Here is a 23,430-nt window from a genome sequence, read left to right as displayed (position 1 = left end):
CCCTGACCCCGCCCGGTTCTCCACTCCATGCCGACTTGAGCTCCGATACCACCTCCTCAGGTAAAAGAGCTGCTGGGGAAGGGTTGTGGCTTCTTGTTAGCTATAGAGGAAGCAGACCTCACAGTTTGGGCCGCCTGTTCCCCAGTGCCCCCCTGCGACTGTGGGGTCTGCTTAGTCTATAGTTACGCCACTGCATAGACTCCATTTTAATCAAATAATTTAACGTTTTTAAAAAAGGATTTCCCTTTTCTCTGCAATCATAAAACGTGTACATGATCCCAACTGGTGATTAATCTTTATTGGAAGCTGGGCAATCTTGGGGATAACATAGACACTATTTATACCTTGAATATAATGTGGATTATGCAGTAGGTATGGCATAGCAGCCAATCATCAGTTAGCATTTACTAGTCTAGAGCAGTTAGAATAATTGAGACTAATGGTACTGGCTGCATTACTGAACATGGAAAACCTTTATATCCGATTAACCCTTTTTTTGGGTCCTTTGAGATTACAAAAGTTTCTGCAAAAACAAAGTTGAGGTTAACAGTGTCAGAGCCCATTGTATATTTGATTATGTTCATTTTCTACTGTCTTTTTCTCCTTTTTGCCCAGTGCTGGAAATGTACAGCAAACTAAAGGAACAAATCAGCGGAAAGAGGTGAGATTTGTCTTTTTTTATACAGTTAAATACAGTTCATAAATTAAAGATGGGGGGAGGGGGCTTGTTTAACAATGCCCCTGCCACAAGTGCAGGAGGACTAAATGGCGCAAAATTGCACTCATTCACATTGGACAGGGACATTGCTGTGCTGGAATAAAATCCGGAGCTCGGTGCTGAAGTCAGTGGGTGCAAGAGAGTCCTGTCCTTAGCACTTGCCATAGGGGAAAAAAAGTTAGTTCAGGGATCTTTTGCTGGCGCTCTTTAATTTGTGTACCTGAACGGGATTGGGCTGGTGTGCACCCTGTGATTCCCCCTCCCCATACAAATACAGCATTACCAATTTAGGCCACACTGTATTCATGGGGCAGGTCTTCTCCATTTTGCCTGCAACTATTGGGTGCAAACAGGACCGCCATCAGAAATCACAGGGCCCCATACGACAAAATTTCCTGGGCCCCCTGGCCTGCGCCCACTGCAAGCCCCACCTACAGGTCCGCCCTCCCCACCCCACAGGTCGGGCCCCCCCACCACACAGTAAAAAAACAAAAAAAATACTGGTGGCTAGGGTTCCCACATGTTAATAAAAAATAAAAAGATATTTGTGGTCAGGGCCCCCCATAAAAAAACATTTGTGGCCAGGGCCCCCCATTAAAAAATATTGGTGGCTAGGACCCCACACGAGAAAAAATAATTGGTGGCCAGCCCCCCCCCCCCACATTATAAGAAAATTGGTGGCCAGTGCCCCATGCCTTCTCAAAGTCAGCAGCTCTCAGAAAGGTGGGGGGCCCAGCCAATCAAGTAAGTGTGGTGTGGCCGGCCCCCCCTTACCCTCGGGGCCCCCTACAACTCTGCCCCCTGTCCCCCCTGATGGCTGCCCTGGGTGCAAAAGTGGGAAAACCTGCTTTTTTCCTCCTGTTTTTCGTGGGTTGCGCCCATCACTGTGTAAATAACACCTAAGATATTGCTGCTCCTTATATTCTACTCTATTTCCTATCTCTCCTAATTACTAATGTTACTTGCCTCCCTGTAAATTCCTGTTCCTCCCACTCAGCAGATGGTATCGCCTTAAATGGCAGCCTCTTAGCAAATAGATCCCTGAGTAAGTTATATATGATCATTATAGTTATATTTATCATTATCATTCATATGCTCCTCCCTGGCATTGAACAGATGTTACATATAAATAGACCAATTCTTCAAATGTGTACTGAAGGGTTCAGAATACAATTTTTCTGTTAAACAGCATGAAGTGTAATAAAAAAAGGATAATGTTGGTTAATAGAATATATTTTTATATCATCTTAAACAATTTAAAGAAAGGCAATTTATTAGAGCTTAGGGGAGCACAGTCGGAACAGAGAAATAATGATCCCTCCTACTGCACCTCATTAATAGCTGAGTAATCGCCTTCAGAGCACATTATAAGAAATGTTAAAATTACATTAAGAGAGTTGACCTTGTTTGTACCCTTCCTAGAACGAAATATTTGCTGGATTTCACCTGGGTGTTACCTTAAAAGCAACTAGTTTAATGAAACTAAAATACATTGATCACAGATAAAAAGGAATCGTTTAGTATTTCTAGTTTTCATACAATTGTGTATATTAAGCACTAAATTGCTATGGGCTGATCTGTGAAATATAGAACTTGGGAAAACTGGAGGATTCAAATGGGTTTAGTTTAAAACAAACGTGACAAGCTTGTCTGCTGTTGAGTATGTGATTTGTTGCTTTGGACAGTTGAATGAGGTTCTGTATAGTGGTTATGTAGTGCTCAGTGATATTACTATCACCCATTCAAATACTTGCTCAGCAATGTGCGTCACACATGGGGAAAAATGGTTCAGACAAATGGAGCAATGGTAAATAGTTTTTTATGTTGCAACTAACATTTCTTCTCAGTGTTTTCCTGGTATCCCAGTGGGCCAAGTAAAAATGGAGAGGGGCCTGTAGTAGTTTTCTGGTGGGCCCTTGGGACCCCAATATGATACTTTTTCTAATTCTAAGACATGGGTTTTAAAACTGTAGGGAGGATGTCCTTGAAGGGGGTTGGTAAATAGACAGTAATGTAGTGGGTGTTCCAGGCTGAAGGCAACTAGGCTGAAATTGAAAAGGTAATGCATATTTCTGCCTTAAGGGTTAAAAAATCCGCCCGTATTGGATGCATTATGATCCAAACGTTGGGCCCTATGGTCAGAACAGCCCGATATCGTCCACTTCAATGTGAGCATATCAGGACGAGATCACCAAACGAGCGGATCTCTACGTCTATGGCCACCTTTACTGGACTTACAGCAGTATGACTGTCATAGAAACATAGTTTTATGTTTGTGTCACTTTGTTTGGGGCTAAGGGGACCGCCATTTTATTAACAGGCATAGAGGACAATTTGCTAGCGAAAGAGTACATCGCTAATAAAGTTTTGCACCCTTTCACCAGGCGAATTTTTGCTCAGGCGAGCAATCGCTTCTCTGTGGTTATACCTGGCAAACTGATAAAATTAAGTTACATCCTCCTCAATCCTAAATCAGTGACATCATATCCTGTATGCCGAAAAATTATAAAAATGAAAAAAAAAATGCTGGCATTTTTTAATATTTTAAAGCGGGATTATGTTTAAAATTTGTAACTGTTTATTTTTGTTTTAATTATATTTTGTTTCCTTAGACATTTGTAATAATAAGTGGCCACTTCAAGCATTTGTACCAACATCTCTAATAAAGACATATATATGACCTATATGTACCCTCCCTATTCAAATTGACCTAAGCATAAGTGTACTAACGAAGTTTCGATGAAATGAACGTTAGCAAAAATTCTCGTGCTGACAAATTTACTCCTCTGCTGCCGAGACCCAACTTTGTATTTTGATGAATTAGCTTGGATTTCCCTCTTGATTTCCACATAAGTACTACTGACATAAAAGTCACTTTCATGATATGATCTGCTTCCTTAATGAGACTAGGGGGGAACGTGGTTCTTGTAGATCAGATGGCTGGTGTCAAAAATGTTAATATAAGGAACACAGGTAATGTAGATTTTTATCATTGAGCAGATACCTAATCCATGTGGACACCAAGTTGGCTCCTAGACTTTTACCCAAATTTCTCTGTGTGGGTATTGCTGTACAGTCTGTTTGGATTTCTTGTAACCTTTAATCGAGTGGGGTCAGATATCAAATATTTGATATGTTTCATTTTTTGCAGTTTGAGTAAAACAATGAGAATGCAAGTAGAATAGACGTTGTTGTGGTGTTTTGTGGTGATGGCTTATCCCAGGGATTTCATACTCGCAGCCGTGCAGCTATCTGACACTTTATCTGCCTTTCCTCTTTGTTGTAGAGTTGCAGTAAAATTTATAAATATATATTTTAAGGTTTTTGCATTTCAAAGAACAACTACATTCAATTCCTCCAGTCACAGAAGTATCATATAGAAAGCAAAGCAAAACCAGAACACAAGCGTAGAGGCATGGGTCTATATCTTACACTTTCCAAGTATGAACTGATTTCAAGGTGAGCTGTAGAAGAAGGTGAACTGGAAGATGAAGGTGGCTTGAGGCAAAATGACTGTAGCAAAATGAGAATGGAGGAAAGAGAAACAGAGGGGCTGATTTACTAAAGGGTGAAGTGACTAACGCTCAGGCCCGGATTTGCGGCAAGGCCGCATAGGCCCGGGCCTAGGGCGGCAAAAAATAGGGGCGGCATGCCGCCCAGCCGCATTATGGGGATCTTTGCTTCCCCGTTGAACTACACCAGCTGCGTCGGCGTTTTTTCGGCCGGCGCGCTGGGAAGGCGGGCGCTAGGACCACACGGTCGCCTTGTCGGACCGCGTGGCCTAGGGGCGGCCCGAGAAGAAATCCGGCGCTGCTAACGCTGGTGAAGATTCGCCAGCGTTGCCGCTTTTAGGCACTTTGCCGATTTACTAACAGGCGCAGACGTAACTTCGCTAGCGAGACAGACGCTAGCGCTCTGGCGAATGGACGTTACGCTGCAAATTCACTAAGATGTGGATTTTACTGAATGTTACCTCTTTCGCCAGACTTGTCTTTGCCACCACAGACCAGGAGAAGTACATTGGAGTACATAGGTCTTCCTCAATTTACTGTCATGTTTTTAGAGGAAAAAGTCTCTAAGTCCCAAAAAATGCTGGCATCTTTTCCTTTTTTCAGAGTGATAGCCTGCAAAAGTCCTTAAATTTTTTTTTGGGTAACCGGGTTCCCCCCTTCATTTTCTAACATATGGAACATAAACTATACAATGGGCTCATGTGTAGGGCAATATAACAACTCTATTGTCTTTATTAAGGTTCCCTGAACTTGTGTAGTGTAATGTATTTGCTGCAACATATACATCCATTCAACTTTAAATTTCCTGCCGTTTGCAAATTAGCCCGAGAGAAGACCTCTACTGAAGTTGCGCTAGGCATAATTGAATGTTAGCGCATCTTTGCTTTGATTGCCGAAGTAACGCTAGCAAAAATTCGCCAGCGTTCAGCACCCTGGACGCAACTTCGCATTTTAGTAAATTAGCATTGTCTGAGCAAATTTTCGCCTGGCGAAGTGTAGCGATAGGGGCGAATTTTCGCCACTTAGTAAATTTACCTAAATTTAGTCTAAGATGGTGCTTATTTTAAAATGAATAAAATATATTTTGACCAAGATCCCTGCATGACATCTGTCTATGGAGTATGGGCCCTCGCATGCAGGACTGGTTCCAAAAAATAGACCCACGCAGGACTCTATTTAGAGAAAGCAGATATCATTGTGAATAGTCTCACTGTATTTAGATTATATCATCTGTTTTACTGGACCAAGAGTTTCTAAATACTGACAATGATATTATCTCCTATCAGCAGTCACAATGTATGATCTATTGTTTCCCATTTATCTTTTAAGTAATTTTAATCTTCATGTGCTTTCTATTGTCTTTTTAATCTCTGTCAGTCCATGTTCATCCCTATAATTTCCCTTTACAATGAATTATTTCCACTCTTTCTTATCTTACTTCTCCTTCTCCCCCCAATTGCCCCTGCCCATATGTACTCTTTCTGTCTTCCTTCAACCCTCACATTCTCGTCCCCTTTTGACTTCACTATTTTCTGTTCTTGCTATTCTTTCTATTGTGTTTGTCTTCCTACACCTGTCTTTGTCTCTTTAATTTACTTTGTCCACCTATTCTCATCCATCTGTTTTTTTGTTGTGTTTATTTTTAGGGAAGCACCGAATCCACTATTAATCCTTCTTGAAAGATTTGGACGAATACCAATCCGAATCCTAATTTGCATATGAGTGGGAAGGGGAAAATGTTTTTACTTCCTTGTTTTGTGACAAAAAGTCACACGATTTTCCTCCCCGGCCCTAATTTGCATATGCAAATTAGGATTTGGGTTGGGCCGAATCCGAATCCTGCAGAAAGGCCGAATCCTGGCCCAATTCTGAACCGAATCCTGGATTCAGTGCATCCCTATTTATTTTATTCCACGTACCACTCCAGAGTATTCCTTCCTTTTTTTCCTTAAAGGACAAGGAAAGGCAAAGAAATAAAATCCCATTTTTACTTTCTTTAATGAAAAAGAAACCTATCTCCAATATACTTTAATTAAAAAATGTGTACCGTTTTTATAAGAAACCTGACTATGCAGTGAAATTCTCCCTTCATTTACTGCTGTGGATAGGAATTGTCAGATGGTCCCTAACTGCTGAGCAGGGAAACAATCATACTTATGAACAGCAGGGGGAGCCCCCACCTTACTTCCCAGCCATGCAGAACTCAAGCAGCTTTGTTTATGACGATCCATAAGCAGCCCAGACCACACTGAGCATGTGCACAGTCTTAGTCTTGCAAAGATGTTTAACAAAGTTACAAGATGATGACCCCCCTGTAGCCAACTTTGAAAGCATAAATCATTTGTTTGATTAGGCTTTGTGGTGCAGTAAGTTCATGTTTATATTTAGTATACAAAATACAGCATTTCTAGCCTTATTCTATTTTAGACTTTCCTTGTCCTTTAATTTTCAGGTTGTGCCATTTTTCACTTCATTTATTCTTGAGTCATTCTTTATTTTCGTCTTCTGTTCTCTTTCTTGCCTCCCTGGCCACCAATGTTTTTTTAACTTGTCAGGGACCCTGGCACCAATTTTTTAACTTGGGGGGGCTCTGGCTACCAATATATTTTTTAAGCTTGTATAGGGGACCATGGGCACCAGTGGACTTGGTCGGGTCCCAGTATAATTTGTGGTACAGGGCCCTGTGATTTTTGATGGCAGCTTTGCCTATTATACTTTCACCATTTCTCCTGTCCTTCTCTCTCCTTACAGACCATCTTAATTGTATATTAAACATTAGTATGGACTTCACAGAAGATCTAATTTTGACATATGGCTCTTTCTGTATCAGATTTTTTGTCATTTTGTTTGCTGTTAATCGTTCTTTTTTCTTTCTTTAGCTCTTACATTGTGATCTCAATTCAATTACAGTCTTAAACATTTTTTATATATTATATCCAGCTGTTTTCTAGTTGTGTTGCACAAATCATTGTTTCACTGACAAATAAGATAGCAACACTCATAAATCTACAGTAATTTTACAGTGCCCCTCCCCAAAAAGGGCACCGTGTATCTGGTGTCATATTTGTCAGCACTTTCTGTTGAAACTGCTCAGGCTCATGACCTCACTTTTCTCCCTCTATAGCATCTGTGTAAAGGAGAAGTAAACCCTAAAAATTAAAATGGCTAAAAATGCCATATTTTATATACTGAACTTATTGCACGAGGCTAAAGTTTCAGCTTGTCAATAGCAGCAATGATCCAGGACTTCAAACTTGTCACAGGGGGTCACCATCTTGGAAAGTGTCTGTGACACTCACATGCTCAGTGGGCTCTGAGCAGCTGTTGAGAAGCTAAGCTTAGGGGTCGTCACTAATTATCCAGCAGAAAATGAGCTTCCCCTGTAATATAAGCTGATGCTACAGGTTTGCTGATTATTAAATTCTGATGCTAATTGCACTGGTTTCTGTGCTGTCATGTAGTAATTATCTGTATTAATTACTCATCAGCCTTATATTGTGACATTTCTATTCTATGTGTACTGTATATTGTGAGTGGGTCCCTAAGCTCAGTAAGTGACAGCAGCACAGAGCATGTGCAGTGAATCAGCAGAAAAGAAAATGGGGAGCTACTGGGGCATCTTTGGAGACACATATCTTTACCGCTAAAGGGCTGTGGTTGCCTTGGGTTGGTACAGAAGCCCAAAACATAATGTATAACATTTCTATCCTACTTCTTTAGTTAAGCTTTAGTTCTCCTTTAATTAACATTAATTTTTACCAGTGACTCAGGGCGTAGTTATGTTGTGCGTTTGTTGCTATACTTTTTTTTTTTCTAGTATTAAATAAAGTAACTTTTTTGCATGGCTGTACTATGGTGTATAGTAGTATGAGTTTCTATGTGTTCAGTGTTCAGAGCATATAAAGGATGTGCTGAATTTCAGCAAATGTATATAATACTTAGCAAATAAATATAGAGGACAGATCCTCTGGACTTTTTATTTTTTCAGTTGAACACATTTGAAGAACAGATGTGGTTCTCTACATGAAAACCTAAGCACAGGCCTATTTAACACATTCTTAAATATCAAAATCAAGCCTGGTAGCATAGTTCCTGACCTGCAAATAACCTACAAATTAAAAAGACTGAAAGCTTCCTTTGGAGCAGATGTTGAAAGGGCAGGGTCTTGAGCTGGGGATATGTATAATTAGCGAGGGGCTCAAGAATGGGTTTAAATTGGATTATGTTAATTCCGATCTCAGCAACAGCATTCAAAAACCTTCCAGATGAACCAACAGTGCTCTGATAAGCTGATTTGTAGAATTTGAATAAAAGTGTTTATATGATTTTAATACCGTTATGGAATTATCTCCTGAGAAGTCATACCATGAGGAGCTGCTCTTTTGGAAGATGGATGAAAGAATCCAAAAACACATCCAAAGAATTGTAATTCAAGGCATTTCCTAACCCAGACATTTACACATCCAGTGACCACATTATTTATTCTAACCGTATGTCGGTTTGAACTTATTAAACTGAAAAAAAAACCAGTTCCAGACAGAAAGAATATTTAACTCCTCTGATATACATTTCAGTGATTTGCACACGCAGACGAATATTTTACAATGTCCAATAGGCTTGAATTTGTTTAGAAAGATCAGCCAGCAGGAAAAAGTTGATAAAACGTCCATTCAAATAAAGCAGATTTGTATATTTGCTGGAAAACTTTGTAATATAAAATAAAACCGGATGAAGAATTAAAGCATATTATTTTATCAATCAGTCTGTCTTTTGTTTGACTGTCCACATCCATACATATTCTTTAGGATTATGCCATCACATTCAACCTTTCTCTTCAATACTTTGTATTTAGGGACATGTAATAAAGAGTGAAATGAGAGCTCAACATTGTGCTCCAGAATTCATTACTATAGGACTTTGGGGAGCATATCAAAGGGTGAAAGTGAGGGCACAAACATTGATAAAATCCCATAAAAATTAATAAAAAGTTGTTGAATTTCAGGCTCAGTTTTCACCCTTTGACAAATATGCCCCTATTAGGGATGAAAGATTTTTTTTGCCTGAGGCAGATTCGCATTTCGCAAATGTTGAATCTGTGCTAGAATTTCCACATTTCTGTGCAAGAAAAAAAAAGTAGAAAAATAGCCCATTTATCTCAAAGCATTCGTTGAAGGAAAAAAACACCCATTGACTCCAATGCATTCTGTGAAATGTTGCAAATTATTCTGTGGTTTTGCAAATTTTTCGGCACAGCACAGTTTTGCTCATCAGTTCTCCTACTCTAGCCGCTGATTTAACAATATGCAGAATTCTCATGACCTCCTCTTTACAGTCGTTTATACAGATTTATCAAGGGTCAATTTGAAAATTTGACTAGGGAATTGTTAAAATTCGATTCAACTTTTTTAAAATTTCTAATTCGATGTTGGAGATTTATCATACTCTGGCCCTTTTAAGAACTCAAATTCGACTATTCGCCACCTAAAACCTGCCGAATTGCTGTTTTAGTCAATTGGAGACGTCCTGGGATCAATTTGGAGTTGTTTGCTGCCTTCCTGACATTCAACTTGAATATAGTTTTTAAAACTTGAATCCAATATGATTCAAATTCAATTTGAGTTTTCAGGTCGTTCCTATTCACCTGAGTTTAGAAAATTTGATTTTTTTAAAATACATTTTGATTGGTAGAATTTAGAGTTCATTAGAGATTTTTTTTTTATAAATCTGCCCCTAATTGTCTTATTTATCAAAATCTGAATTTTTTTAATAAAAAAAAGTAGAATTCTAGAACTGCTAAAATTCACGATGTGACCTTATTTATTAATAGAAAGCACATTTTCATTGGAACGGGGACAAATTAGATAAAATCAAAGCGAAATTCCAAATTGTACGAATTTTTCTGCATTTTTTCCCAGATCAGAGATTTTTTCAGCATCTTTCCCAAAAAGCCCAAATTTTTGGATTTGTGCCCGAAAAGTCCCAATTTTTGGGCTAATTTCAGTGCAAATTCTGATTTTATATTAAAAATAATCTCAAATTGTTCTAGTTTTTGGCATTCGGACTTTAATAAATAACCTCCCACAATGTCTGTTTTTGTGTAGACGGTGTAGTACCTGAGGCAATACTACATGCAGAGCAGGGTGCAAAGTGCAAAAATAAACAATGAATTGTGCATGTCTTTTGCACTTTGCACTCCTGTCCTACATGTATCGAATGACCCCTATAAAGTCCTATAGATGGACAGAAAGAAATATGTAGATGCATTTATCAATAGATTGATAGACTGATAGGTAGAGAACAGAATGCAATATTATTCTGTAAATACCTTCCCATATTTGCTGAAGTTTCACAGTATCATAGACTACAAATAGGTACAGACACTTGCCTATGTAACTTTAGAATATACATTGAGATTACAAAATTTGCAGTGGTCTTAAAGTTATTTGTAATTGCTATTGAAAGCAGTATGTGACTGTTCCTGGCTAGTCTCTGCACTGCTGGTTCCTGCTATTGAAACAACATAACAGTAGCCAGATGTAGAGCAGATGTGACTTCTATGTATCTGAGAATCCACAACCAGCCTGGCATCTATAATTCACAATAGCTGTAGAGAATGGGACCACCCTTGTTCTAAATTAAGAAATATACAGAACATGGGAAAGTATGGTTGATTGTTGTGGCCCAGCAGATGAAGGAGTACAGGTTATTAACTATTACTGTATGACAGAACCACGTTTTTTTGTATTTTTTTAAGCTGTCTGGGATCAGCAAGTAAATCCTGCCGTCCCTTGACGCTACAAAAAGTCAAACAAATCAATAATGGGGGGAAAAAGCAAACAGATCAAATAACAGGGCAACATAAAAATAAAGTCTACTTGAAAGGATAGTATTTCTAAAAACAACAAGTGCAATTAAAGTAATGCATAGGATTTAATCTGGTTGTAATTTCTGGTGGGGACAATGCACTATTCAGTGGTTTATTAATTCAGCGTTCATTTGGCTTTCTGAATTGCGTCATTGTGGCCAAGGGTATCTACTCTGATTACTGTGTCCAAAAAAAAAAAAAAATGATTGATTTTTGCTTTATTCTAATATATAAATGGCATTACTTTTTGTTACTTTATTTATATGCCCGTGAAAAGAACCGTTACTACCTGAACATATTTGACCAGTTGCGTAAATTTTGAAAGTGCCTATTTATTAAGCTTCAACAATGCCAAATGTGTGACTGATGGTCAATGTAGCAAAATGTTTATTTTAAATGAATATTTCAAAATGTATTTCAAAAGCATTCCAACAACTTTGATAAAAAGATCTACGAATAGTAAAATAGTGATGTCTACTCTCATTTTGCCCAATGGAAGTTCTTCACCCTCCCATGAAAATAATTTTGCCAGTTCCGAGATGGCCAAGTTATTTTAATGATGTATTGGTTAAAACAGGGCAAGAAATACAGGTATGTGACCTGTTATTCAGAATGTTTGAGGCCTGGGGTTTTCCAGATAATCGATCTTTCTGAATTTGGATCTTCATACCTTAAAGGGGTTGTTCACCTTCAAACACTTTTTTCAGTTCAGTTGGTTTCAGGTAGTTCACCAGCAATAAAGACCTTTTCCATTTACTTTCTATTTTCTATTTGTGGCTGTTTTCCTAATATTGAAGTGTAAAGTTTTATTTTTAGCAGCTCTGGGAGGGGGGGTCGCTGACTCTTTAATTGTTCTAATTTGATACATTTAGGGGCATATTTACCTAGGGTCGAATATCGAAGGTTAATTAACCCTCGATATTCGACTGTCGAAGTAAAATCCTTCGACTTCAAATATCGAAGTCGAAGGATTTACCGTTATTTCCACGATCAAACGATCGAAGGAATAATCGTTCGATCGAACGATTAAATCCTTCGAATCAAATGATTAAATCCTTCGAATCAAACTATTAAATCCTTCGAAACGAACGATTTGAAGGATTTTAATACATCGATCGAAGGATATTCCTTCGATCAGGAAATTGTTAGGAAGCCTATGGGGACCTTCCCCATAGGCTAACATTGGCCTCGGTAGGTTTTAGGTGGCGAACTAGGGGGTCGAAGAATTTATTAAGGAGACAGTACTTCGACTATCGAATGGTCGAATAGTCGAACGATTTTTAGTTCGAATCGTTCGATTCGAAGGTCGTAGTCGAAGTAACCCATTCGATGGTCGAAGTAGCCATATTCGACCATTCGAAATTCAACCTTTTTTTCCTCTATTCCTTCACTCGAACTAAGTAAATGGGCCCCTTAGTTGATCCATTTGTTATCTTTGTCCCTGCTGAGCAGAATCCCTGAGTTTCATTAAAAGCAACTGTTAGAATTGATACAATAGTTGCTAATACTCCAGAGATGCTGCTGAGAAAATCAGCTACTTGTATCAATTAAATGTAGCAAATTGTAACAGTTCAGAAGACAAATACAAGAGTCCTCTGCACTCAACCCATTATCAATATATTTAAGACAGAGACATTTTGTGCATACAGCTACTAAATAATGCCTTACCCTTTAAACAAAACAGGCATTGTTTGTCCATATATTGCAATATATTTAAGCTGGCCAACTACGTCAAAGTCATCCCATATCTGACCAGTCCTACGCTTAATTTTCATCTGATTCATTAAGAATTCAATTGCTTCATTATATATTTTACACATGGACTGAGTTTTACCTGCAACTTACTTGCTGCTTTCAAAGTAAAACTCCCAAACTTAGGAATCTGCTCCTGGATCAGACTGAGACACTAGAGACAGGAACATTAAACTTGAAACTTAAATTTTAGGAAAACAGTAAAAAATAAAAGATGGAAAGCAACTGAAAAAAAGTGTTTGGAAGGTGAACAACCTCTTTAAGTCTACTATAAAATCATGCAAACATTAAATAAATCAAATAAACTTGTTTTGCTTCTGATAAGAATTAATTATTATTAATACAAGATACTGTTTTTTATTATTACAGAGAAAAAGGAAATAATTTTATAAAATTTGAATTATTTGATTATAATGGAGTCTATGGGAGATGGCCGTTCTGTAAATCAGAGCTTTTTGGATAACGGGTTTCTGGATAATGGATCCTATACCTGTAGTGAGAAATCGGTCAAAGCTGTTTCAGAATTAAATATTTCTATTCGATTTGACTCTTTCAAAATAGTTCCAAGAGATGAGTAAGACTTTATTGTAAATCTCAGAGCCCACAGGTAGGTGTTTCCCTTTATCCCCAAACCTGAGAGGGTCATATTGTTAAAGAACATATTTAGGGGCAGATTTATTAAGGGTCAAAGTGAAAAGTCGAATTTGAATTTTCAAATAAAATTTCGGTCAAAACTCTCAAATCGAATTGTGAATTATCCAAACTCGATTCAAGTTTTAATTCAAATTTTGAGATTTATCATACTCTGGCCCTTTAAGAATTCAAATTCAACTATTCGCCACCTTAAACCTGCCAAATTGCTGTATAAGTCAATGGGAGTGGTCCAGGTATCAATTTGGTCATGTTTGCAGCCTTAATGACATTCAATTTTTTTTTCTGAGAAAAAAAACTCGAATCGAGTTTTTTTTAATTCGATACGAGTTTTCCTAAAGTGAATTGAATTTCGATTTGATTCAATTCATCCAAATTGATTTTAATAATAAATTTTGATTGCTCGAAATTCAAAATGTGATGAATTCGAAATTCGACCCTTGATAAATGTGCCTCCAGAGAGTCAAAAAGTTTCTAGCAATGACAGGGAGGTGTGGAATAGGGATGTAGCGAACGTCGGAAAAAAAGTTCGCGAACATATTCGCGAACTTGCGCAAAAATGCGAGCGGTTCGCGAACGGTTCGCGAACCCCATAGACTTCAATGGGAAGGCGAACTTTAACATCTAGAAAAGACATTTCTGGCCAGAAAAATGATTTTAAAGTTGTTTAAAGGGTGCAACGACCTGGACAGTGGCATGCCAGAGGGGGATCAAGGGCAAAAATGTATCTGAAAAATCTGCCTGTGTGTGCTTGGAAGAGATAGTGTAGGGGGAGAGCTGTTAGTGATTTCAGGGACACCAGTCCCACTCCCCAGCACTGCTAGACTAATAGCACTGGGCTCTTATAGTAGTAGTAGTAGTAGTAGTAGTAGTAGTAGTAGTAGTAGTAAAACAACAAAAAAATAAATAAAAGCAGTCCTTACAAGGACTACTGTTATTGCAGCAGTCAGCAGATGAGATCTGAAGCAGGACAGCTGCCCACTGCAGCTACATACAGAGCACTGCAGTAGAAGGTAGATTACTAGCCAGCAAAGCTACCTAAGCTTAAATGTCCCTCAAACCCCTGCAGACTTCTGTCCCTACAATAACAGAGCAGTATCAAAACGATTACTAGCCAGCAAACTTTCAACTGTCCCTGAAATCACTAACAGGCAGCAGCTCTCTCCCTACACTATCTCTTCAGCACACACAGGCAGAGTGAAAAAACGCTGCAGGGCTTCGGTTTTTATAGGGAAGGGGAGTGGTCCAGGGGAGAGCTTCCTGATTGGCTGCCATGTACCTGCTGGTCTGGGGTGAGAGGGCAAAAAAAAGCGCCAACAATGGCGAACCCAAAATGGCGAACGTCGCGCGACGTTCGCGAACTTCCGGCGAGCGCGAACACCCGATGTTCGCGCGAACAAGTTCGCCGGCGAACAGTTCGCGACATCTCTAGTGTGGAAGTATTAAAATGCAACCAAGCTCCAATTATTTCAATGGCAAGTCAAGGACTAAAGATTTATTACCACGTTGGTCAATTTTTTTGTCCTCCCATATAACATAATAAGATGATGGTGAAAAAAATCAATAATCTGCTCAAAGTGGATGTTGAACTCGGCAGTAGTGTCATCAAAATTCAGAATAACCCATTTCCAATAAACCAACAAATGTTTAGGGAATAAAATTCCATCCTCAAAGCCTTATACTGTAAATAGGATCTTAATTTCAATATTATAAAAATTATTATATTCAAAAAAATATTTACTTACATCTATTTATTCTCTGTTTTTACTTTGTTTTTTTTGGGTCTTTTTCCCAACAGGTATTATTCTGCCCTAAAAACAATGGAACAGTTAGAAAACATTTATCTTCCTAAAGTGTCTCAATACCGTTTTTGCCAAATAATGGGCGAAAATCTTCCGAAGCTTCGAGAGGAAATAAAGGAGATTTCCATGTCAGGTCTGAAGGACTTTTTGGAGAGCATCAGGAAGCATTCGGACAAAATTGGGGAAACGGCAATGAGGCAGGTCAGTATGTCTGACTTTTGTTAGTTGTTGACAAACTAGTAATGCTTTAGACCAGTGATCCCCAACCAATGGCTCATGAGCAACATGTTACTCACCAACCCCTTGGATGTTGCTCCCAGTGGCCTCAAAGCAGCTGCTTATTTTTCAATTCCAGGCTTCAAGGCAAGTTTTGGTTGTATAAAAACCAGCTGTACTGCCAAACAGAGTCTCCTGTAGGCTGACAGTCCCCATAGATGCTAGCAATAGCCAATCACAGCCCTTATTTTGCACCCCCAAAAACTTTTTTTGAATGTGGCTCATGGGTGAAAAAGGTTGGGGGCTTTAGTGTGACAATTCTTATTGGTAGAAAAAGAAGAAAGAGGGTTCTGCCCATAAGGGCAAGACCAGACGTAGCGTTTTTACGTTGCGTTTTTAAAAAAAGCATAAATACACAGAAACTGTACTACCACTAAAACTAATGGAAACCACACTATGGCAATTGTCACAGGGCACTTGCACGCTGAAATCCGCCACGGGACGCCAGTATTGGCGTTTTTCAGCAGAAACGCCAATACGTCAAGAAACTACCAAATCAATAGACTCTATGGGATCTGTACGTTTGAAACCATACGTTACGTAAGTATTTTTTTATACTGTAATAAATCTGATCTGATGAAAAAATTTGAACGTCTAAAATTAGATCAAATAGTCCCGACCCGGAAACTCAAATCGAAATGCAATTGAATTCAAATTGTTTTCCTCCGAAAAAAACCTTGACTTTTGCTCGTCAAATTTTTTTTGACGAGCAACACTTTTTTTTCTCCCATTGGAGTCTATGGGCTTAATTTTCAAAGCGAAACTTGGCAAAAATATGGCTCATCACTACTATTAACATCTTCAAATAGTTCAAGGGACCTCTGCCATTGACTTGTACATGAACTCATAAGGTTTTAGGTGGAAAATAGTCAAATTAGAACTGTTTCCAGAGTTGAGGTGTGATAATCTCACATTAAAATTCAAATTTCAGTTGGTGGTTTTAAATTAAAATTTGTGAGTTTTAACCAAAAAGAATGTGAAAATTCGAATTCACCATTCGAGCCTTAGTAAATCTGCCCCTTAATATCTTTATATAAAAGAACTTTTATCGGGTTATTTATCAAAGTCCAAATTTATCTCAATATTTTCTGCTACAAACTCTGATCAAATCCGATTATTTACGATTATTTATTAATACATTTTCCTGAAAATTTGCTTTATGGGAAAAATTACGATTTTCACAATTTTTTTGGATTTTTCATCGGATTTGAAAGATTTTTTGTTTGTTTTTTCCCGCAAACCCAAAATCACAAAAAAAATTGTGATTTTTTTAAAAGTTTGATTTTATGAAAAAAAAAATCATGAATGTTTTGTGATTTTTGCATTCGGAATTTAGTAAATAACCCCCTAAAAGATGTTCCTAAAAGAAATATCAATATGTTTGTCTGGGATTCCTAAGACGTGGTATTGAAGGCTACACCAAGTTTATATCACTGCATTTAAGTTAAACTCATTGTTTCTACTCATTGTTTATACGAATGTTTTTGATGTGTTTTTGTTCTTTCATTAATTTCACTATTAATACGCAACGGTTCTTTTTCTCAATATCCAGGCTCAACAGCAAAAAACCTTCCAGGTTGCCTTGCATAAAAAAAACAATGTCAATTTAAAAAAAAGCAAGATTATCTTCAATGGACACATTTCTGGAGATAAAAATGGAGTAAAATCAAAATATGTTGCGGGGAATGAAGACACAGAAGAAGAGGTATTTACTGAGACATTCTGCTAAGAAGTGCAACATATAGTTCATTATCTTATGTTAATGTTGCTTAGGGCTCTTACACATGGGCATTTTTATATGTGATCCTGTGCAATGAGTTATTTGAGAATTTAGTCACACTTCATTCTCCCCTATGGGACTGTATTTAGAGTTGGGCTCAGTCTTCCATGTCTCCTTTGGGCACAGTCTCCCATAGAAGAGAATGGCATCTGTTAACTCCCACATTACGGAAAGAGCAAAAAAATGCTACTGCAGGGGTTAATTGCAATCATCCACTTTGCATATACCATAGCCATCATAGGGGGAAATTCACTAAGGTGCGAAGTGGTGAACGCTGGTGAAAATTCGCCAGCGTTAAATAAGTTTGATACTTCGCCTATTTACTAATGGGCGCTGGCTGAAATACGCTAGCGAAGGAGATTCTATCGCAACTTCTCACTCTACCGCCAGGCAAATTTTCGCCAGGGCTAAAGATTAGTGATGGGCGAAATTTCGCCGTTTTGCAAAAAAATTTGCGAAACGGCGCCGGCGTCTCGTTTTTGATACCGGCGTCCATTTTTTTGATGCCAGCGTCCTAAAAAACGGACGCCAGCGTCCATTTTTTTTGACGCCGGCGAATTTTTGCGGCCATTTTGCGAATTTATTCCCATCACTACTAAAGATCGTTACTACGCAAATCCACTAAGAAGTTGATTTTACTGAATGCTACCTCTTACGCCAGACTTCCCTCGCCAGCTTAGGCCTGTAGAGTAGATAGGACTTAAAAAAAATGTCATATTTAATGCGTCTTTTCCATTTTCATGGGTGATAGGCTGCAAAAGGACGAAATTTTTTTTTTTGGGTACCCTGCTTCCCCCCTACTTTTTATAACATATGGCACAAAAACTATACTCTGGGCACATATGTAGGGCAATAAAACATCTATATTTGCATTTATTAAGGTCCCCTGTGTAGTTTTATGTATTTGCTGTAACATATACATCCATTCAAACTTTAAGTTCCCGCCGTATGCAAATTCCCCTTCACTATTGGAACTTGGATTTGCCTGGCGAATTTTTGCTAGTGCAAGTTCGCTACCTTTCGCTTCGCTGAACGCAACTTCGCATTTTTGTGAATTTGCAGATCGCTGGCAAAAATTCGCCAGGCAAAGTGCAGCAAAGCCATCGCTGGCACAACTCCGCAGGTTAGTGAATTTCCCCCATTGTGTCATCCATTTATTTAAAGGGACACTATACACCCCTTTTCAACAGAAGCTCAATGAATAAGGCTAGTGCTGAACATACTTTTTGTCTATTGTTTAAATTAAGAAATATCTATGGTTTCTGTTCTTTTTGACACTAAACAATAATAAAACCAGCACTTACTGTCACTCACTCAGTGTTGGACTGGCCTACTGGAATACCAGGAAAAGTCCCGGTGTGCCCAGGTGTCAGTGGGCCCTCATTCTGCTAAACAAAGAGGCTAAATAGTTGGAAAAATAGATTATAGTATGTAAAGAAAAGAGACTAGGAGAATAAAGGTTGAGTGAGGAGAAGAAGAAAAATAGAACTAAGAGTGGGCCCCTGGTCTAAGATTAATTGGTGGGCCCCTGGTCAAAGGTTTTTGGACGGGCCCCTGGTGTCCCAGTCCAACTGCACTCACTCACTTCAGAACTTCAAAGGAGCTGAAAAAACTAATTACCAGCCCACTGAGAACCCCCTGATAATAAGCTGTTTAGGGTGGTGGCACCCGGGGAGATTAGTCACCAATCAATAAATCTTCGCTACTGCAGGCGACTAATCTCCCCAAAATGCCTTCCCACCAGTAAGAATGTGAATCACCGATAGCATGCACTCTGCTTAGTTTATCGAAATCGCCGAAGTTGCCTTCGGAAAACCAAAGACATGTATGTCCCACCGGTGATTCACATTCTTGCCGGTGGGAAGGCATTGCGGTGAGATTAGTAGCGAAGATTTATCGCATGGTCGATTAATCTCCCTGTGTGTCGCCACCCTTATAGGCTGCTGCTTAGATAGGGGAGTGGTTTGTTTGTTAGCTGAACAAATTGGGGGGAAATGGGTTCAGTGTCACAGACCAACTTTTAAATAATTTTTTTTGTAATGGAAACAAATAGGGAAATATGGATTTTTTTAAATTAAAATAATTGGCAGAATTTAATTTCAACTCAAGTCCTATTTAATGCACTCATTTTAGCAAACTTGTTTTTAGGTGTATGCTGTCCCTTTAAGTACCAATTCTCCTTTATGTGTTCTGCTTTGATTATCCTTTCCATAAATGTTGGGTGACCCAACATTTTTACTGTAGATAACAGAAGAGATCCGTACTCATCACTGAATGCATTTCTTTAACACATATATACTATAGTTGTTTTTTAATAAACCCCCCATTCATGGCCAACATTTGCCCTATGATCTATTTTCCTTGTTTAGAGCCAAAAGCCTTGTTACCAAATATGGGGCATTTGTTGTAATAAACGAGAGCAGAATAGTATGCAAGTGTGTGGCTTTGTGTCCCTTATGTGTTCAGGTTCATTTCATATATTCTCATTATTCTCAAATATCTTGATTTGCAATGGTCTTGTGGCTTTTACCCACATATTGGGCCCCACACGGATACCAAAGTGAATATATTATGAAACTGTTATTACATAAAATGAGCGGTTTAACCGTGTAACCATTTGAAGTCAAAATATGCATTTTTTTAATGTTCTGCTTTTCCAGATATATTCGCTTAGAACACCCGAATGAAATGTTATTGGTGATATTGGCATTTAGATGTTGTTGGGACTTACTAATATTGATGACTGATCGAAAATTTGGTTGAACTGGCGGAAAATGAGATTTTTGAGTTTTTTTTTATGTTCCATAAATGTACAGAAGAAAGAGCTTTTTATAAAATGATTTGGGCAGAACTTGGTGAAAACTTGATAAATATGTTAAATCTTGAGAGCCATTTAAAAAGAGGGGGCTTGGCTTTTTCCTGTACCCACAGGAGAATTGCCTGTGCATTCTCTAAGGGTTTTCGGGAATTTTCCCGCTTACAGGAGGGTAAGTCCTTGAGGCAAATAAAGGTTATGTTGACCAAACAAGAACAGGACAGGCAGCAGTGCAGGAGGAGTGGGTGTACAAACAGGACAAGGCATGAGTGACTGTAGCAGGAACAAGAGCCAAGACTGGAGCAGGAACAGGACGTGGAAAGACAAGACTGGAGCAGGAACAGGGCCAGGCAAGACAGGACTGGAGCAAAAACAGGGCAAGACAGGATTGGAGCAGGAACAGGGCCAGGCAAGACAGAACTGGAGCAGAAAGAGGGCCAGGCAAGACACGACTGGAGCATAAACAGGGCAAGACAGGACTGAAGCAGGAACAGGACCAGGCAAGACAGGATTGGAGCAGGAACAGGGCCAGGCAAGACAGGACTGGAGCAGAAATAGGGCAAGGCAAGACAGGACTGGAGCAGGAACAGAACTGAAGAAAGGCAGGTGGGTGAGAGCAAAAAGATCTAGGGACTAGCCACAGTGCTGAAGTTACCAAATCCAATGCTCCAATGCTCAGGCAAGGAGATATTTATAAGACATTATTATTTTTAGATAGCTATCACAATTCTTTCAGCCAGAGGGATGGTCATTTAGGAGAAACCTCTCTAATGCAGATGATAGATAGATAGATGATAGATAGATAGATAGATAGATAGATAGATAGAGAATAGATAGATAGATAGAGAATAGATAGATAGATAGATAGATAGATAGATAGATAGATAGATAGATAGATAGATAGATACTCTATGTAGTCTATATTGAAAACTGTTTGCTTTTTTTCAGGTTTTAAATGTTCAAGATTTGGTAGATTTCTCACCTGTTTATAGATGTCTCCACATATACTCAATTTTGGTAAGTACATTTTAAACTATTTAAATGACACATAGGGGCAGATTTATCAAAGGTCGAAGTTAAAAAAACGTAGAATTCAAAAAGACCAATTGAATGGATGTCAAAGTTTTTTTTGGAGTTGAAGTGGGTCGAATTCGGCCTACTTCGAATCGTACAATTGTACTTCGATCAAAGTTTTTAACTACGACCTTCGATCTCCCAAACTCCCCCAATTGCCTCCATACGGGTTCTAGGAGGTCCCCCATAGGCTAAAACAGCACTTCGGAAGCTTTTAGGTGGGGAATGGTTAAAGTCGAAGTTTTAAAGAGACAGTACTTGAAAGAAATTCAATCTTTGAATTTCGAAATTTTTTCAAATTCAAATCGAAGTTGGACTATTCGATGGTAGAAGTACCGAAAAATGACTTCGAAATTCGAAGTTTTTTACTTCGAAAATTCACCTTTGATAAATCTGTCCCATAATATTATCAGGCTAAATGTGACCCATGGTCTAATCTTGTTTTTATATGGGAAACTCGCTGACTGAAATGCAAAGCAGATAAATATTCTGTTTTGTACGTAACAATAAACAAAATAACTGACCTTTTGGTTGTTTTTATTGTATTTGCAATTTCCCCAAAACTGCCATCTTTCCCGTTAACGATCTCCCTGTGCTTCTCCATTGCGCGTCTCCTGATTAGTCCTGTATCTTTGCGAACCGCTATAAATCTTCCCATGCCTGTGTTCCCGTAATAAAAATTTTATAGTCTTGTCGTAATGATGAAGAAGTGAAGGTTTAAGAGGGAAAAGGGGGATTTCTAATGCAAAACCCGCAATGTTTGACTGCTGTGATATAGTGTAGGATGGTTGAGGAAAGTGAGCATTATGCAGCAGGAATCCTGATTGTGCAAATCAAGTCAAGTCTAAAGGAAGAAGCACAGGGAATAAATCTTGCAGCTGTCGCTCTTGAGCTCCAAGAGGGAGTAAAATGCAAAAAAATGGAAAAAGTTAAAAGTAAATAAAAAAATGTAGCATTAGATTTAATATTAAAATGGAAGACAAAGTTACACTAAATGCATAGAACATTCATATATGGGTATGGGATATCTTATCTGGAAACCTGTTTTCCAGAAAGGGAATAAGGCTGCTATACATCCATACATGTGTACAGCTGATCCTGAAATGCTTATGTTTCATAAAGTTTTATGCTAAAATCATCAACAGTGCACAATAGTGCATTTGGTGCCCATCAACAGTTTGAAAAGTCTGGTTCACACTTATTTTACCATTCACCTAAACCACATGCAAAGCTAGCTACAGGATCATACCTTTCAGCTCATATTGAAAAGCTGCTATTAAATAATATACATATTGTAGTGTCTGTGTTTCAGGTGCATGTGCAGAAGTCTGATAGAAAGTGCACACGTGCCAGATCTTTAAATTGCACATAAATCTTAAAAGGCAAACCCATTAGTAGAATTATATCTGCCATATGCTTTGCCTGTTTTTTCCCGGGTCCAGAGAAAGAAAGTTGGGTGACTGATGAAACGTCTTAAAGGAAAAAGCACAGCAAGTCCAGTTGATTTGACTTATTTCTACAGATAGTTTTCCTGGGTTGTTTTGTAGTTTAGCAAGCCATGATGGGAGAGTTTAGAACTGCTTGAATGAATACAAAGTGACTGACCTAAAGATAACCTCATGTCTCCCAAAAATGAAAATGCTAAGCTGCTTTATACTACTTGAATGCAAATGGCATTGCATTCACTGGTTTGATGAGACAGTAGAGATTCAGTGGATTCCAATGGATGGAAGGTTTCTTCTGAATGTTTTTTCTTAAAGGGATACTATCATGGGAAGACATGTTTATTTCAAAACACATCAGCTAATAGTGCTACTCCAGCAGAATTCTGCAGTGAAATCCATTTCTCAAAAGAGCACACAGATTTTTTTTGACATTTTGTCAATTTCCCAGCTGCCCCTGGTCATGTGACTTGTGCCTGCACTTTAGGAGAGAAATGCTTTCTGGCAGGCTGCTGTTTTTCCTTCTCAATGTAACTGAATGTGTCTCAGTGGGACATGGGTTTTTACTATTGAGTGTTGTTCTTAGATCTACCAGGCAGCTGTTATCTTGTGTTAGGGAGCTGTTATCTGGTTACCTTCCCATTGTACTTTTGTTTGGCTGCTGGGGGGGGGAAAGGAGGGGGGTGATATCACTCCAACTTGCAGTACAGCAGTAAAGAATGATTGAAGTTTAGCAGAGCACA

General features: G+C 38.6%; 1 protein-coding gene across 3 annotated transcripts in view; it reads left to right on the top strand.

Moving 5' to 3' along the window:
- Window positions 1-23,430, top strand: part of LOC108697397 (exocyst complex component 6) — a 159,117-nt gene that overhangs the window by 37,247 nt on the left and 98,440 nt on the right. For all 3 annotated transcript variants that reach the window (XM_041570914.1, XM_041570912.1, XM_041570915.1), the window contains exons 5-8: window positions 616-661; window positions 15,297-15,501; window positions 17,129-17,281; window positions 21,120-21,188. In XM_041570914.1, the coding sequence (XP_041426848.1) occupies window positions 616-661; window positions 15,297-15,501; window positions 17,129-17,281; window positions 21,120-21,188 (473 nt within the window). The remainder of the gene's footprint in view (window positions 1-615; window positions 662-15,296; window positions 15,502-17,128; window positions 17,282-21,119; window positions 21,189-23,430) is intronic.

This window comes from Xenopus laevis, chromosome 7S, assembly GCF_017654675.1.
Source record: "Xenopus laevis strain J_2021 chromosome 7S, Xenopus_laevis_v10.1, whole genome shotgun sequence".
In the NCBI taxonomy this organism is placed as follows: Eukaryota; Metazoa; Chordata; class Amphibia; order Anura; family Pipidae; genus Xenopus; species Xenopus laevis.
Note: the sequence above shows the minus strand (reverse complement) of the source record. Positions and strands in the feature narration are given on the sequence as shown.